The 18,845-nt window shown below is 34.7% G+C and overlaps 1 protein-coding gene across 2 annotated transcripts in view; it reads right to left on the bottom strand.

Moving 5' to 3' along the window:
- Nucleotides 1-18,845, bottom strand: part of LOC114337362 (ATP-binding cassette sub-family G member 5) — a 117,808-nt gene that overhangs the window by 25,414 nt on the left and 73,549 nt on the right. For both annotated transcript variants that reach the window (XM_050662527.1, XM_050662526.1), the window contains exons 2-3: nt 16,526-16,643; nt 5,429-5,619 (exon numbers count right to left, since the gene is read on the bottom strand). In XM_050662527.1, the coding sequence (XP_050518484.1) occupies nt 5,429-5,619; nt 16,526-16,616 (282 nt within the window). In that variant the 5' untranslated portion in view covers nt 16,617-16,643. The remainder of the gene's footprint in view (nt 1-5,428; nt 5,620-16,525; nt 16,644-18,845) is intronic.

The following is an 18,845-nucleotide window of genomic DNA, read 5'->3' as shown; positions in this document are numbered from 1 at the left end:
AAACGCAATAAAAGTAAATAAACAATTTTTACAATTTATTGGTTATAGTAGGGAATTTACCTACCCATTATATTAGACAGGGTGTCCAGAAGCTCTCATAACAAACGAAAACCGGCGATTCCTCAGATAATTTTAAGAAAATTTAACTCAATTCACCTAGTTCAAAAATGCTTCCGTGGAAAGCTAGAGCTCTTTAAAGATGGCGTCTTGTAATTCATCATCGTCATAATTCAACCCGGATCTATCCAATGCTGGATATAGGTCTCCCTCAGTCTTCTCCATGCATTTCTGTCCTGTGCTGTCTGTGCATCAAGTTTCTGTCGATCCGTTTGATGTCATCAGACCATCTGGTTGGCGGACGACCTCTACTTCGATACGCTTCGTCTAGAAGAAGCATATCGAAGTCTTGTAATTAGTTTCTTTAAAATAGCTGCAGAACGCTTTTATTTGGAAAAACTAAAACTGGTACACTTATTTATCTTCCAGAGGTCAATTGTTAAATGTCAATTATCAATTGTCAATTTTTAGTACCGGTCATAGGGGTCCGTTTTAGGTACGGAAACGGATATTTTATCGAATAGCTTTTCTGTCTAACTTTTAAGCATTTCTGACACTGGATTATTAAATTCTGGGATAGTTTTATACTAAAAGGTACTTTTGCTCTAATTTAGAAGAATACGCAGTGTTCTAGAAAAATCGATTTGAAAATTTCTTCGTTTTTTGGTTTTTTGAGTTTAAAAGAATTTAGAAAAATTCTATTTAGGAAAACGAAAACTGCTACGTTTATTTCTCTTCCAGAGATGAATCGATTTTATCAATTGTGAATTTCTAGTACTGGTCATAGGCATCCCTCTTGGGTAGATCAACGGATAGTTTATCTCATAACTTATTGGTCTTTAAATTTTTAGACATTTTTGAGAGTAGAGTATTAAATTATAAGGTATTATAGTACTAAAAGTTACTCTTGCTTTAAGTCGGCAAATACACCGTTTTTTTTTATTTTTTTAAAATTTTTTTCAAATTCAACAAACGAAAAATTTGAAAATAGATTTTTCCAGAAAACCGTGCATCCTACTGACTTAAAGCAGGAGTACCTTTTAGTACTAGAATACCTCACAATTTAATAATCTAGTGTCAAAAATACCTAAAAGGGAAAGACAAAAAAGATTCCTATGACCGGTACTAGAGATTCGCAATTGATGGAATCGATTTATCTCTGGAAGAAAAAAAGGCGGACCAGTTTTTGCCTTTCGAATTGGAAGCGTTCTGGAGATATAAAAAACTAATTACAACGCGCCATCTGTAAAGAGCTTTAGCTCTTTAGTGCATAACATGCATCCAGACGTGCATAGACCTGTCAAAATTAGTGTATTAAAGGCAAAATTTTGTTATTTGGGAGGTTTATGGAGTTACGAATACGCAAGCAGAACCGACCTCCGAATCACCTAGTGTCCAGTGTTGCTGCTAAGGCACGTCATCTGGAGTTTCGTGGGATATCGGCAATAAATTAAAGAAAACAGATTATTCGAGGGTTTTTGGGATGGCCGAACACGAATATGACATTACAACCGACCCTTGGAGCACCTGGTGCCCAGGGTGACTGATCTCGAATTTAGAGAGTTTTTGGAGGTCGATTGTGATGACGTATTCATGTTCAGCAACCACAAAAACCACCTGAGTAATCTGTCTGTATCAATTTACTGCCGAAATTAATATATAAATATGGTATAGAAAATGCTTAACAAATAAAAAGGTACCATAAAATATAATTTTATTATAATACTAAAATACAGGGTGTCCCATTTAAGAAAACTCAGAAAATACTCATTCCGAGTTTCAACGAACCCCGTATAGTAAAATTAAACATTTTGGTATACTATTAATAACTGACAATAGTAGACTATATTAAAAATCGTTTAAACATAAATTAATAGAAGTTTCGATATCAAATCACTAACAATATGTATAGGGTGTGAATGTTCCTACAAAATTAACAAAAAAACGTAATTATATTTTAAACTACCTCGTATAATATTTCAAAAAAACTATATTTTATTAAAAAGAACATCGAGTAGAATCCAAAAATGTAAAAATATACAGGGTATTCCATTTAAAAAAACATAAATTTGTGTCAACCTCTGAAAACGGGTAGCTCTGTATATTAGAAAATACTGTTAAATCATAGTCCTATCTGTGGCCCAAGTTTTACCTAAATAACTTTTTTCGTATATCTTACGACGAACGAGTAATTGGACTTTGTCACACTAATGCCCCACCCTGTATATAAAATAACCATAAAACCATCCTGCCTCTTTGTAAATAGACTTATATTAAGATTCTTGAAACATGGGCAAAATGGCATGACTCAGAAAATCGTTGACTTTTTCACGAATTTTCTTACAAATCTAGGACTCCTGCCGTCTTACAAGAACCGTTTAACCTTCCTGCCGAGTACCGAAAAGGTATTGATTGTATTTGAGTATTATAACTTTTTAAAGGCAGGACTAAGAAAATCACGGAATCAGGGTGAAAATTTTCCGCAGAATTTTTCAAGGGACAAGTATACTTAAACATTAGGCGACGTCATGCCAATATTTTTTTTGATCATTTTGAAATAAATATGTTTAGTTTATTTAGTTGGCAGGACCTAGAAAATCATGAAAATTTCATTCTTTTCCTTACATGTTTGTATACATATATACTCCGTTACCCCGTTTGCAACCCTCCTGCCCAAAAAATTTTCTTCATAAAATCGATAGTATCCTGTACATCTACGGATATGGCAGGACTTGAAAATTCATCGCAAAACCCTATTTTTATTTTTTGGGAAAATCTAATTTTTACAGGAAAATGTCACAGGAAATTTGTGGATGTTTCCACAGATTGTAAGTACATCGTCTACCCTTCCAGTATTGCAAAAGGCAGGACTTAGAAAATCGTGGCTGAACTTCTGTATAATATCTCCCGGTCTAATAGAGCTTCATTGAAAACGCACCATCGAGTTCTATTTTGCGCTGTCTTCATATCATTCCAAGACTTTCCTTGACCTCTTATCTAGTCGATGATTGATCTTCTCCAAGTTTGTGCTGCATGGGGGACCTCTTTTTATTTTTCCTGGGAGTTCCACCCTAGGACAGTTTTTGCCAAGGATATCTATCTATTGCCCTTCATTTATCCAAAGTTGAACGTAGGCCTCCCCCTTATTTTTCCACTCTTCTCGGTTCAGTGCTAATGCTGTCCATCTGGTCCCTGCGTATCTTTTTAGGTGATCCGAATATCTCATCTGTGGTCTGCCCTTTCCTCTTTTCTGGTGCCAAGGTCTCCAGTGGGTTATCGCTTCATTCCATCTTCCGTCTCTTTGTCTGCTATTGTGTCCTGCAAATTTCCATTTGAGAGTAGCTGCATGTCTGTTTACGTCTTTTACTTTGGTTTTATTTTTGATCCATGTATCATTCTCACTTAGCTTGATAACCAGCATCTGTCATTCCATTGCCCTTTGAGTCTTGGCCATCTTTTCCATATTTACCTTTGTAAAGGTCCATGCGAGTCTTATTCTCCTTTTTAGTTCTGCTGGTTGATTTTCTTTACTCAGTTTCATTATTTGCCCTAGGTATATGGTACTCCTTGACTTTCTGTTGTACTGATTCCTATTTGCTTGGTTTCGTTGTCCTCTTCTACGTTTGTCAGGTTTAGTTTTTGTTTAGTTCAGTTTTAGACCTCGTTTGCTTCCTTGTCCAATTGTGTCATCATTTCGTTAAGGCCTTTCATGTTGTCTGACATCACCGCTATGTCATCCGCATATATTAGGCCAATGGTAAGGAATATAAAATCAAAAAGAGACTAAAAGAAGAATGTCAGAAGAAGAATATACTCAGATGGTCAGGGCATGTGATACGCAGTAACGACAATCGCCTTATAAACAATGTGTTCTGGGAAAGGCCACATGGAAGAAGGTCTATAGGACCGCCTAGAAAAAGGTGGAAAAATGAAGTCAAAGACGATCTAGAGAAAATGGGAGTGCGACAATCGGAATTAGTGGCACAGGACCGACAAACATGGAAGGCAATAGTAAACACAGTGTACATAGACTCACGAAGAGTTCTAGCGCCATTGATGATGATGAAGAATGTCAGCAATTTAATATTGTGTCATAAATAAATGTGTCTTAAATGTAAAGTGTTTTGTAAGATATGTGAACTTTTTATGGAAAAAAAGAGGAATAATAGTGGCATGTCTTAGACATTTTTGATTTGTGTATTTATAGTTTTAATTCAAAGATGCAGAGATGTAAATCATGACGTCTTCATATGCGCGATTGATTTTGAGGCCTTTGATAAAGTTCGCCATGAAAAATGCTATATATTCTTAAGACTACCGGTCTGGACGGTAGGGACATTAGAATAATCGCAAATTTGTATTGGGGCCTGTATGTGTTAGGGTTGGGAATCAGTGCTCTGAAGAAGTAAAAATCAAGCGTGGAGTTCGACAAGGCTGTATATTGTCACCAATGTTTAATCTTTACGCTGAAACAATCTTAAGTGAAGTGTTGGAAAACGCAAAAGAGGGCATACTCATTAATGGTATGCTTATGAACAATATCAGATACCCAGATGACACCTTGTTAGTGACAGGATTAATTGAACATCTTCAAGCGTTATTGAGCCGAATGGTGGCGTTCTGCGCAATATATGGACTTAAACTCAACACAAGAAAAACAAAGTTTATGGTTATTAGTAAACAGGCAGCCGTAAATAATAATAACTACGGTAATGACTCAATTGAACGAGTAAGTAAACTTGTATATCTGGGTACTCATATTAATGAAAGCTGGAAACCTAGTACAGAAATAAAAAATAGAATTGCCAAAGCAAGAACAAGTTTTATGAAATTTAAGGAAATCCTGTGCAGTCATGATCTAAATTTGGAACTTCGCATAAAAATGGTTCGATGTTATATATTCCCAGTACTACTTTACGGGGTTGAAGCATGGACCCTGACAGAATCGCTTTTTAAAACCTAGAAGCATTTGAGATGTGGGTCTACCGCCGTATTCTGGGGATCAGTTGGGTAGAAAGAGTCACAAACGAAAGGGTTTTGCAACGTTTGAATAAAAGTTGCGAAGTAGTGAACACGGTTAAAAGGTGCAAATTGGAATACTTTGGTCATATAATGGGTCACCCAGAAAAATGTGACAAACTTCACCTTGTCATGCAAGATAAAATAATGGGAAAAATAAGTGTGGACCGCCGTACAACTTCTTGGCTTAAAAACCTACGCCAATGGTTTGGGGAAACTAGCACTGAACTATTTCGTGCGGCTGTAAATAAGACAGTGATTGTTAATATGCTGAGCAACATGAGAGCCAACGATCGACAAGCGGTCTCGGCCCCTTAAGAAGAAGAAGAAGTATTTATAGGAACCCCCTTACCTTAGTCGGAGTATAATACAACGTCTGTTCAACATTTAGTCCTGGTATAAAATCACATTTATGTGTAACATATGCACATTTCTGCTGGAATAAACACATACTGACTGGATGGTTGTTCAGATATATCTGTCCTCTTATAGGGCCTTGTGCTCGTCTTGAAATAACATCAAGTAAGGCTTTCTTCCCACTACCTAAAATAATACAAACATATGAATTATATTTTCTAATATGTATTAAAAATCTAATAATTTGTTCTATCTATCTAATCAGCCTTAAACATTCTTCCTTAAACATAGGCCCCCTCTTCCTTCTTTTTCATGCCTCTCTATCTTGAGCATTTTTGATTCATTTTGACCCGGCATGTTTTTTCAGGTCATCTGACCATCGCATTTGTGGCCTTCCTCTTTTTCGTTTGTGGTTCCACGGTCTCCAATGTACAATCGTCTTAGCCCAACTTTCATCCTTCTACCTCAGAGTATGTCCAGTAAACTTCCATTTAAGCTTTGCTACTTGGGTTGAGACATCTCTCACTTTTGTTTTAAATTTATCATGTAAGAAAAAACTATTTTGCTTGTCATTGAGAAATTTTTTTTTCCCAAATGGCTTTCGTTCTCTATGTCTTCCAGCTTCTTTTGCATTGATATCATTCTTTTTGTTTAGTCCCTTTGTTTCACCTCAAAACTTTCTGTCCATCTTTTTAGTATCTTTTCTCTTTAAAAAATCTAAACGGGAACTGGTGTATGTTTTCAAAAGACTGATAGTGTGTAAATATATATATATATACAGGGTGATCAACTTCTGTGACAAAGTCCAATATATCTGTTATTATACAATATATGAAAAAATGTTGTTAATAAAAGTTATAGACACCTTTAATGTACACATTTTAAAATTAGTGAGAAATATACAGGGTCCTCCATAACACGGTGCCAAACCAAAGTTATGTTTTTTTAAATGAAACACCCTGTATTTTATTCAAAATCTGGTTTCTCTACATTTTTCTGATTCTAGAAATATAACACTTGTCTAGGATTATACTGAGTGTTTCAAAGTTACGAGCACTTTTATTAAAAAAGCATACTGATTTGATCGCCCTGTATGTTTCTAACGGTGTAATATAAACTTATTTTTTTGATGCTTTTGACTGTCAATATTAAAGTAGTTTTGCAACAATGTACAATTTTTTTATAACTACACAAATTGTATACAGGGTAAGTCAAAATTTAAATACAAGATTTTCTTCATAATTTTAAATGGAACACCCTGTATTTTATATTATTATCGAAAAGTTCTATCACTATACTTACATATCTCTTAAATATTCCCTATACCTAAAGTTATTAGTTTTTGAGATATTTTAGTTTTATTGTTGATAGCAACATGTATTACTTAGTTATTAATAACAATACTTTAATTTATCAAAATTTATTAAAAAAACTAAATTAAATAAAAAAAAAATGTTCATCGTACCTCTTATGTTATAAAAGGTGTTCAAAATGACCTCCCATAACGTCTACACAAGCCTGGAGATGAGTTTAAAAAGACCTACAGATGTTTGTAAACATTTGTTGTGTGACACTTTGAAAGACGTTTTGAAACCTTACTCTCATATCATCAACTATTGTTGGAGGTGCCCTATAGACTACGTCTTTAATATAACCCCAAAAAAAGAAGTCACCTTCGTTTAATTCTGGTGATCTGGGTGGCCAGTGAACTGGCCCATCTCTTCCTATCCATCTTTCAGGAAATAGTTCATCGTTGAGAAGTGCGTTGTGGTGAGCAGGGGCTCATATGTTGGCGGATGTTTAATGATACATTTTCAAGTAGAATAGGTAAATGATTCACTAGAAAATTTAAATAAACCTCACCATTTACCGATTACTCATAGAGAGAAGGACCTATAACGTAATTGCCTCTGATTCCACCCCAAACATTTAAGGACCATCTTGTTTGACTATGTGTCTGAGCACAGTACGGATTGGTTGTGGAATAATAATGAAAATTGTGTCTGTTTACACTACCATTTTTGTGGAATGTTGCCTCGTCTCCAAAAAAAAGGACAAACTCAAAAAAATCTCTCAGTATAACTATTTGTTTTTGTGACCATTGACAAAATTGTACTCTTTTGTATATGATATGGGTGCATGTTGTTTTTCTTGACTATCTTCTGGATAGATCCATAACTTATATCTTGCTCTCTTGTAATATTTTGAATACTTGTATGAGGATTTTCTGTAACAGGCAGTAAAACATTTAATTAATTTTCATTCGTAATAATGAATTTTGTTTTTTCCTTTGCTTCATAAACAGAGCCAGTACGATTAAACCTGTCAAATAAGTTGTCAAATGCTATCTTATTTGGTTGCTGACGCTATGGACACCATTCCTTATAAATTCTTGTGGCAACTAATGAGTTTTTGAAACACTCTCCTAAAAACGATATCATGTCTGTCATTTCTTCACGACTAAAATTCATTGTTGGGTAACAATTATAACAATATGGCAAACAATTATAATCAATAACAAAAGTAAAAACGTACAGATATTTAAAATCTTACATCTGACAGTTCTTGTGTCAATTATTTCAAACCCACCTTAAACAAAAACTTGCAGCAATCTATAGTTTCCATTTCTTCGCGGAAAATTAATATCATTTTGTTAGTAAATATAAAATTGTCGTTATTGTATATAATTTACCATAAAATTGGAGAAAAAATGAAATGCAGTCTACTTTTAATTATCATTAACAAACTCATTGGAGGTTTCTCATATTATGGGTAATTAATTTACTGTAATAAACGTATCTATGAGTTATCGACAATAAAACTAAAATATCTCGAAAACTAATAACTTTAGGTATAGGGAATATTTAAAAGATATGCAAGTATAATGAAAGAACTTTTCGATGGTAATATAAAATACAGGGTGTTCCATTTAAAAATATGAAGAAAATCTTTTATTTGCATTTTGACTTACCCTGTATACAATTTGTGTAGTGATAAAAAAATTGCACGTTGTTGCAAAACTACTTTAATATTGACAGTCAACAGCAGTAAAAAAATAAGTTTATATTATACTGTTAGAGTCATACAGGGCGATCAAATCAGTATGATTTTTTGATAAAAGTGCTCATAACTTTGAAACACTCAGTATAACCCTAGACAAGTGTTATATCTTTTTAATCAGAAAAATGTAGAGAAACCAGATTTTGAATAAAATACAGGGTGTTCTATTTAAAAAAACAAAACTTTAGTTTGGCGCCGTGTTATGGAGGACCCTGTATATTTCTCACTAATTTTAAAATGTGTACATTAAAGGTATCTATAACTTTTATTCACAACTTTTTTTCATATATTTTATAATAACAGATATATTGGACTTTGTCACAGAAGTTGATCACCCTGTATAATAGCACTAAAGGCCTTAGAGGCCCATGGCTTGAAAAGTTTGTTCGTTCTTCATTTTTACTTTTCTTTAGGTACCTAGATCTTCTCTGGCTTGGTATGTGATTTTTCTCCATTCCTTCCTGTTATTCATTTTTCTTCTCTGACCTTCTAACCCCATTTTTTCCATATCTTTTTCGACCTCTTGCTTCCATCTATTTTTCGGTCTTCCTTTTCTCTTTTTTGAGGCTATGTTGTAGTTTAGTACCCTTTTTGGAGTCCTCGCGTTCGGCATCCTTTCTATGTGACCTCGCCATCTAACTCTCTGTGCCTTTATCACTCCTATTATATTAGGTTGATTGTATAATTCCTTTAACTCATTATTTGATCTTCTTAACCATAAACCGTCCCTTATTATTCCTCCATATATCTTCCTCAGGATTTTCCGTTCCCAGATCTCCAGTAAACTTTGTTCATTTTTTGTCATTGTCCATGTCTCACTGCAGTATGTTACTATTGGTTGGATAGTTGTTTTGTATAACTGTATTTTTGCCTTTCTTGATAAAAACTTGCTTTTCAGCATTCCATTAAGCGCATGTACACTTTTGTTGCCTGCCATTATTCGAGCTTGTATTTCTTCTTTAATATTCGGTTTACGTGATATTATTGCTCCTAGGTATGTAAATCTTTCTACCATTTCGAATTCGTATGATGTTCCTTCTTCTACTTCTACTTTAAGCTTTTGTCCATTCCTGAACTGACCATCTGTCCATTCCATACATTTTGTTTTAGTTTCATTTATGTGGAGTCCCATTTTCTTCGCTGCTTTTACTATTCTCTGTACTATTTCCTGTAGCTCTTTTGTTCCTCTTGCAAGCAACACCACATCATCCGCAAATGCCAAAACTTGGTGTCGTTTTTGATATAGGAGTGCTTCTCTATTGATTTTTGCTTCTCGCATTATTTTTTCTAGGCATAAGTTAAAGAGTAATGATGACAAAGGATCGCCCTGCCTTACTCCTTCATTTACTATAAATGTGTCTGATGATTGGTTGTTTATTTTGACTCTATTTTCTGTATTTTCTAACGTAATATGTATCATGTTGCGTAACTTTCTGCTAACTCCCAATTCCTCAAGCGCCTGCTTTAAATTCTTCCTCTTTATTCTATCGTACGCTTGCTGGAAATCGATGAATAGCGCTATCGTTGGTAGGTTGTGTTCATAGCTTTCTGCTTGTAATTCTCTGATTACGAATATTTGGTCCGTTGTGCTTCTTCCTCGTCTAAATCCGCACTGATATTCACCTATTATATTTTCCGCTTCTTTTTCAAGTTTATCTTTTATGGATTTTGATAAGATTTTATATATGGTATTTAGTAATGCTACTCCTCTGTAATTACTACATTCTGTTTTGTCTCCTTTTTTGTGTAATGGGCAAATAATTGCTTCCTTCCAATCTTTTGGTATCCGTTCTATTCTCCATATCTCTTTTATGATCTTGTATATCCACTCATGTAGCAATTTTCCACCATATTTCATCATCTCTGCTGTTATATTATCGCTTCCAGGACATTTGTTATTCTTCAAATCTTTTATGATTTCCTCGATTTGTTCTTTGCTGGGTGAATTATCTTCTATGTCTTCTAAGTTTTCATTTCCTTCTTCTGCTTCCATGTATTCTCTTTGGTTTGACTTATTCTTGCCATTTAGTAACTCGTCAAAATACTCTTTCCATCTCTCTACTATTTCTGCTTCACCGCTTATATTATTCCCCGCTTTGTTTTTAACGAATATTGGTTTTTGTTGGTATCCTCTTTTCTCATTTCTGGCACCTTGATACAGGTTTCTTATTTCTTTATTTCTGTAGTTCTCTTCTATTTCTTTTAGCTCATTTTCTACGTGTTTTCTCTTCTTTTCTCTCAGCAATCTCTTTACTTTATTTCTTTGCTCTATATATTTATTCTTCGTCTCTGTCGTTTCTTTCATTATCATTTCCATCCTTAATGATTTTCTTAGTTCTATTTCGTTTTGGCATTCTATGTCGAACCACTCCTTTCTCTTTTTATTCTCCTGTTTATTACACTCTTTTGCTGCTTTGTTCATTACTTGCTTTATGATGTCCCAGTTGTTTTCTGTTCGTTCTTCTGTTTGTATCTTTTTTAGTTCTCTTTCCATTGTTTCCCCATACGTTTCTTGCTCTTTCTTTGTTGCTAATCGAATTGGTTTATTTATATATTTCTTTACCTTTATTTTGTTTTTGTTTTCTGGTATCAGTTGTTTCATTTTGATGCCCACCATGTAATGATCAGAGTCGGCATCTGGTCCTCTGTATGTTCTTATCTTCTTTATACATTGCTGTTCTTCTTTTTCAATCAGCACGTGATCTATTTGGTTTTTAGTCTTTCTATCTGGCGATATCCATGTTTCCTTATGTATTTCTTTTCTTTCAAAATATGTGCTCATTATGATCATATTTTTTTCTCTTGCGAAATCTATGAGAAATTGTCCATTCTCATTAGTTTCATTGTGTTTGCTATGCTTTCCTATTGTCGGTCTAAACACTTCTTCCTTCCCTATTTTGCCATTAGCGTCGCCTAAAATAATTTTCATATCATATCTGGGTATACTTTCGATTGTTCTGTTTAGTTCACTGTAGAAACATTCTTTAACATCATTATCTTTTTCTTCGGATGGAGCGTGAATATTTATGAGGGTGATTTTTTGGTATTTTCCTTTGATCCTGATAGTACATATGCGGTCTGATATCGGTTTAAACTCTACTATTGCTTCTTTTAGTTCTTTTCTTATCATAAAACCTGTGCCTAATATTCGATTCTTTCCACCGCTGTTAAAAAACAATGTATCTTCTATTTCTAATATATCATTTCCCAGCTGTTTCGTCTCCTGCAAGGCTACTATGTCAAATTGGAACTTTTCGATTTCTCTCGCAAGATGTTTAAGTTTACCTTCGCCATATGTGCCTCTTACATTCCATGTTCCTAAAAGTAAGTATTCTTTTCGACATGTTTTCTTGTTTTTTGGTCCGGTTTTTGTTTTTTTCCTCTTGTTTCCTTTTTTTGTATTATCACTATCCTTTTTCTGTGCTTGTTTCGTCAACGTTATTCCTATGGTACAATTATTTGTTAGTTTTTTGATGCTGTTTTGATCATTGTGCCCTCTTTGTCGTTCCACTTCCATTCTATGTTATTTACCCATATTTTTTTTACTCCAATTTTGACTTCATTTCCTTTATTTCTTTCTTCCTGGGCAATGTTTCTAATTGTTTTCTGTATATCTCGTTCTTTTATGGTTGTATCTTCGTTGATATATACCTTGTGCTCTTTAATTTCTTTTAGCTTGTACTTTTTTTCCATTATTTTTCTTTTTTCCTCTTGGTTTTCTAATTCAATTAGACATGTTTTTTCGCCTAGCTTGTGAGCATTTCTTATTTTCACCTCTATTCCTAAGTGGTGTTTGATGAAATTGTTGATTTTTCCTTTTAACCGTGCTTGCTCATATGTGTCTATTGTTAGGCCGCTTATAACTACGTTGTTTATTCGTCGGTGTTTTTCCATAACTTCCATGTTTTTTGTTATTTCTCTGAGTCCCTCCTTGATCTCTTTATTTTCTTCTTTCAGTTCTGCATTTTCTTTTCTCAGCTCTCTGTTTTCCATAATGAGCTTTTCTATTGTTTCCTTACTTTCTTTTTGATTTCTTTTTATTTCCTTAATGTCATCGGTGAGGAGGCTCATCATTATTATTAATTGATCAATTTTTGACCCTCCTTCTGGATGTGTGTCATCACTCTCTAATTTTTCCATTTTCCGGCGCCAAACACTGTCTTCCACCTCAACAGTGCAGAGAAGACAGCGTCTACCGTATTTATTTTGTTTGTTTATTATCCGTTGTTATTTTCTGTGGTTATCCTGAAAGTCTACTCACAACGGCAACGTCGCAATTTCAACGGTCAAGGTTTCGTTTCTACGTTTTGATGTTAGACAAGCTTATCAATTGTAGCGATCTTACTTTTTATAGGTCCTTGGTATTATTCCGATGCTATTTCACCGATTTTAAAGTTTTTTCTTATCACTGTCCTTAACTTAATGTCTTATATTATTCACTAGATACTTCCAATAATTTATTTCCCGTTACAACTCTCAGAAATTGAGTTTATTGCAGACGACAAATAAAATATGTGTTTACGTTTTGACTACAGTGTTGCCACCCTAGGGGTTTTTAGGGTTTTTACACCTATAAGACGATAGCTCTGATGATGGCATTAATATGCTGAAAGTACTTAGCTGATTTAATAAATTTATTTACACACTATCAGTCTTTTGAAAACATACACCAGTTCCCGTTTAGATTTATATAGAAGTGTGTACAAGTCAAACAGTCTTTTTCTATTCTTTTCTCTTTGCCTGCCAGTTTTTCTTTATGCTTGATAATTTCGGATTGAATTCATTTATATTCTGCTTGACTTACTTTCTGTTTGAGTATTAAGCTTCAATTGTTGTTTGAGTTAATATTGTAAATTGATGTTTTCTATTTTTGTAATTAATTTTTCATCAAGTGTCTTCTACATACATTCTTCCTCTTAAAGGTATTGTTCTTCTTCCTTGTTATAAATCTCTTTTGTATTTTTTCTTGCGGTATTCTTCAAGTCCAGTCCAGTCTGATTTTACTTTTTGTCGTGTTTGTTTTGTAATCATTTTGTAATCATAAATCTCTCTCTATCGGCTGCTGCGCGAAATAATTCTTCTACTGTGCAGCCACACCATTGTCTAATATTACGCAGCCATGAAAGTTTCTTTCGACCAACCCATCTCTTTCCCTCCACTTTTCCTTGTATTATAAGGCGAAGCAGATGGTATTTAGGTCCTCTAATTATATGGCCGAAGTATTCTGTTTTTCTCCTCTTTATGATGCTTATGAGCAGACGTTCCGAATTCATCATTTGAAGAACATCTTCATTGGAAGTGTGCGAAACCCACGATATCTTTAGGATTCGTCGATAGCACCACAATTCGAATGCTTCTATTTTGTTTAGCATTGTGGTTTTTAACGTCCATGTCTCACAACCATACATTAGGATAGACCACACATAACATTTCAGCACCTTCTTTCGAATATTCATCGACAGGTTTCTATTACATAAAACTGGTTTCCAGGTCATAAAAGCCTTCCGTGATATTTCGATCCTAGTTATTATCTCTTCATCAGAGTCACAATTTACATTTAACCAGCTGCCAAGGTACTTGAAATGATTTACCCGTTCTAACTCCTCTCCATCAAGAGAAAGCTGACCTTGATCTATTATAATCTTTCCAACTGCCATCCACTTTGTTTTTGAAATGTTGATTTTAAGGCCTCTCCGATAGCTTGCTTCACTGACTAGATTTAGTAGTGTCTGAAGATCTTGTAAATTTTCAGCAAGAATGGCTGTATCGTCAGCGTATCTAATATTGTTGATTACTTCTCCGCCTAGCCTTACTCCCTCTTGTCTGTCATCCAAAGCCTCCCTAAAGATTTCTTCAGAGTACAGATTAAAAAGGGTGGGTGATAAAACACAACCTTGTCGTACTCCACGTTTTATCGGCAGTTTTTCAGTACGACTGTCTCCAATTTGGATAGAGGCTACTTGATTGTAATATAAGTATTTCAGCAGTCTTATGTCGTAGTGGTCAAGTCCTGCTGCCTACAGGCAATAGAAAAGTGTATCATGTTGTACTCGGTCGAATGCCTTCTCGAAGTCGATGAAACAAACATAAACGTTCTTTCGGAATTCACAACTTTTTTGTAATAGAACGCGCATACAAAATAGTGCTTCTCTAGTTCCTAGACCATTTCTAAATCCAAATTGCTTATTACCCATTCTAGTTTCGCACAGAAGGAATACTCGGTTTTGTTTAATACGTATAAGTATCTTAAGTGTGTGACTCATCAAACTGATTAGTCTAAAATCGCTGCATTTGGTGGGCCTGCTTTTCTTTGGTAATGTTATAAACAGTGACTCCAACCAATCATCTGGTATTTTTCCTTCGTTGTAAATTTTGTTAAAGAAAGTAGTCAAGTAGGTAATGTTTTCCTTATCCAAAAGTTTAAGTAGCTCAACAGGGATTTGATCTGGTCCAGGTGCTTTATTGTTTTTGGCTTGTTGTATTGCTTTTATGACTTCTGACTTCAGTATACTGGGACCTCTGTCTAATTGGTTGTCACAGGTAGTATTTGGAGTATTTTCTCGAGAAGCATCGTCAAAAAGGTCACTGATGTGTCTCTCCCATTCTTTGCACTGTTGTTCGTGATCACAAATTTTTCCGTCTGCGGTTTTAAGTACGTGAGCATTTTTCTGTTTTCTAATTCCGGAGGTATATTTAAGTTTCTTGTGGAGGTTGAAACTGTCATGCTTTTTTTGGAGGTCTTCTATTTCTTTACATGAATTCTCGAGCCAGGATTCTTTGGCCTGTTTAATTTTTCTTTTTATGAGTTTGTTAATTTCACGGTATTTGATAATATTTCTATTTTTGTATTTTCGTCGAACTTCCATCAAGTCTAGAATTTCTTGGTTCATCCATTCATTTTTTGCTAACATTGTAGGTGTTTTTAAAGATTCCCTTACGTCCTCTAAAATCGAGTTTTGAATATCGTACCAACATTCGTTAATAGTTCTGTTTTCGTTTGGTATATTTGATATTCTGTGCATTTTACTATTTACCTGCTGTGCTATGTGTTCGCGCGTTTGGGTGTTTTTAAGGGGGTCGAGATATATCTTACTAGGCTTAGTTGGCTTTGTTAGTTTCTTTAATTTAATTTATATTTTGGAGCAGAGTAAATTATGATTTGAGTTTATGTCGGCGCCGGGGTAAGTTCTTACATCTTTAATATTGTTCCGAAATCGATAGTTTATTAGGATGTAGTCTATTTGATTCCGTACTATTTTACCTTGATGTCCATCTTGAGGGGATTTCCACGTGTAGAGACGCCTTTCTGGAAGTTGAAACCAGGTATTTGTAATGACGAAGTCATTTTCTTGGCAGAATTCTATTAGACGCTCACCTGTTTGATTTCTCTCTCCCAAGCCGAACTTTCCGGTGATGTTTTGTGTCATCTTTTGTCCAACTTTAGCGTTAAAGTGTCCCATAATTATTGTTATTTCGAGTTTCTTTGTTGTTTTTAGCACTTCTTCTATTTGATGGTAGCATTCTTCCATTTTCTGCTCATCTGCATCTGTAGTGGGAGCATAAACTTGGATGATATTTATATTTACAGATTTAGCATTCAGCTGTATTAAAATTACTCTGTCTGACATTGGGATGAAGTTAGTCACATATTTACTAATATGCTGTTTCATAATTATTGCTACTCCGTTTCGATGCATATGGTCTTGATTTCCAGAAAAATCCGTGTGCTATGAAATTCCCTGTATTTGGCCATCTTGTTTCACATACCCCCATGATAGTAATGTTTAGTCTGTCCATTTCAGAGAGTAGATTTCTCAGATTACCGGCTTCATATAAAGTTTTTACATTCCAAGTAGCTATTTTATACGGATTCTTCATTTTCATCTTATGTCTGGTGATGTAGACTGTACTATAGACCTTTATATTTACCAATATTCTTTGTAGGATCTTCTGGCTATACCTACTTCGAGGATTTTCTCAAATTACACTGTAACATCTAAAAAAATCTCAAAATTTTGGTTTCGTCCCTTACCTTTTGATCCCAGCACTGCTAGGACCTCACCAGAATGTACCAACATGGACACATCTTTTAAGATTACTGCAGTTTTAATGTTGCCAACCATTCTTTGAAGAACAGAGCGCTTTTCTACCTACAAAATAGACGAAAATGGAATGAATCATCTCAACATTGTTGTCTACTAAAATAGCTAAGAAAGTTCAGCAATTTTTTGAACATTATGGTTGATATGTGATCTAAAATAACAGAGTCTAGATATCGACAAAGCACTAAATACGTAATCAAAGAAGACAGAGAGAATCAATAGGAAACGAGAAACACAACCAGAGCACCATACAGTGATATTATTTTTTCTGCAATTATTGCACTTCCCAATGTCCAACTGTAAGCTGCTCTCTTCAAAGAGGAAAGCCACTCTTCGCTCCAATCTTGCCAGTTCACGCGCCTTTAAAATAGTGCGGAATTGGCGATCTACGATCTAGTCTCGTCATTTGACACTCCACGCTCCATGGAAATAGCCCGACAACATTTTCCACGCGCCAATTCTGTTGAGGGGAGGAGTGGCACTCGACGTACCGTTTATAGATGAAGTAAATTCTGGGGGATTATCGTCTTGGTCTTCATGTACGGGGAGCTAAAGCAATTTCTTTATTAGTGAAAAGGGAAAAATAAATAGTGACTTTGTGTTTAAAAAAACCGACTCTTTTCTGTCTTCGAAAGGCGTTTAGTCATAGAAAAATCTACTTATATTATTATTTCAGTGTGGTTTTTCAGTCTAATAGCAAAAACATTGAACCGCTGAACTACTTAACAACCTTACCTATATTATGTGAAGTTATTTCCTCAACTATTATGTGGTCATTTCACCTGTTAATACCAATATATTTAAAATACAAATTATCAGAAGGAAAAGGAGTGTCGGATCAATACGTTTACACAGATGAAAGGTTTCATACACCTTTCATATACCGGAAATAGAAAGGGGCTAACGGAAACTTCATATTGGTAAACAAATCCATTCAAAGTTGGTTCTGTCTATACATAAATAAGTGATTAAGAGAAAAAAAAAAACAAAAATATTTGATATACATATAACAATACAAGAAGCGTTAAACAACTGTATGAGAGAATACACTGGGATGAGAGTCGAACTTGGAAACAAGTACATAACAAAACTTTCCTTCGTAGAGGACTTCCAAAAAGTTTGTGATAAGACATTTGTGCAGAGCCTATTTTACTTCAAATCAGACCCGAGGCACTACACAATTTTCGGGCCCCTAAAAAAATTTAATAGTAATAATAATAATAACTTTTTTAAATGTATTAATTATTTAGGTAATCGAAATATAGTTGCACCAGAAATTTAAATTTTTATTAACAATAAAAATATTGTTTAATTGTTTAGAGTGCAAAAAGTACCGTGGATTTTCTCTACTATGTACAGCATATAAAGTCCTCACGTATATTATAAACCAGCACTATATTATAAACCACTAGCAGAAAATATTATTGGAAAGTATCAGACGGGTTTCAGACGGGGAAGATCGACAATGGATCAAATATTTACAGTCAAGCAGGTCCTGAGCAAATCATGGGAACACGACATTGATGTTCACGTGTTTGTAGACTTCAAACAGGCATACGACTCAGTCAAAAGGAACAGACTATAGTATATATTGGCTGAATTGGCATTATTGGCAATACCACACAAGCTAATTAGATTCATTGAAGCCACAATGAATAAAACTCAGGCATGTGTACGAGTACAAAACCACCAGACAGACTTTTCCAAAATCTCGCAGGGATTGAAGCAGGGAGATAGGCTGGCCCCAACATTGTTTAACCTGGCACTGGAGTATGCGGTTAGGCAAATGCAAACTGGACAAGGAAACCTACTGACCAATAGAACCGTTCAACTGGCTGCTTATGCCGATGATATTAATATTATGAGTAGAACATCAACAGGAGCACAGAGTTAAAAACATATGCAGAGTTAAAAACGCAAACGAAAAGGCTAGGTGTGGAAATTTACACAGAAAAAACAAAAATAATAATACAGACGAGAAGAAATATAGTCCAACAAAACATTATACATGAAGAAGACGTGAAGCATGAGTCCTGAAAGAAACATCCAAAAACAAACTCGACACATGCGAAAGGAAAGTACTGAAGAGAATACTAGGACCTGTGAGAGAAAACGGAATCTTCAGAATACGAACTTTATCAACTTCATAAGAAAACATCCCTGTCAGACTTCATTAGAATACAAAGATTGCAATGGGCCGGACATGTGATAAGAATGGGAGAGGATAGGATACCAAAAAGAGCAATGAAC

This window comes from Diabrotica virgifera, chromosome 9 (genome assembly GCF_917563875.1).
Source record: "Diabrotica virgifera virgifera chromosome 9, PGI_DIABVI_V3a".
NCBI classification, from domain to species: domain Eukaryota; kingdom Metazoa; phylum Arthropoda; class Insecta; order Coleoptera; family Chrysomelidae; genus Diabrotica; species Diabrotica virgifera.
This window is presented reverse-complemented; position numbering and strand designations above follow the sequence as displayed.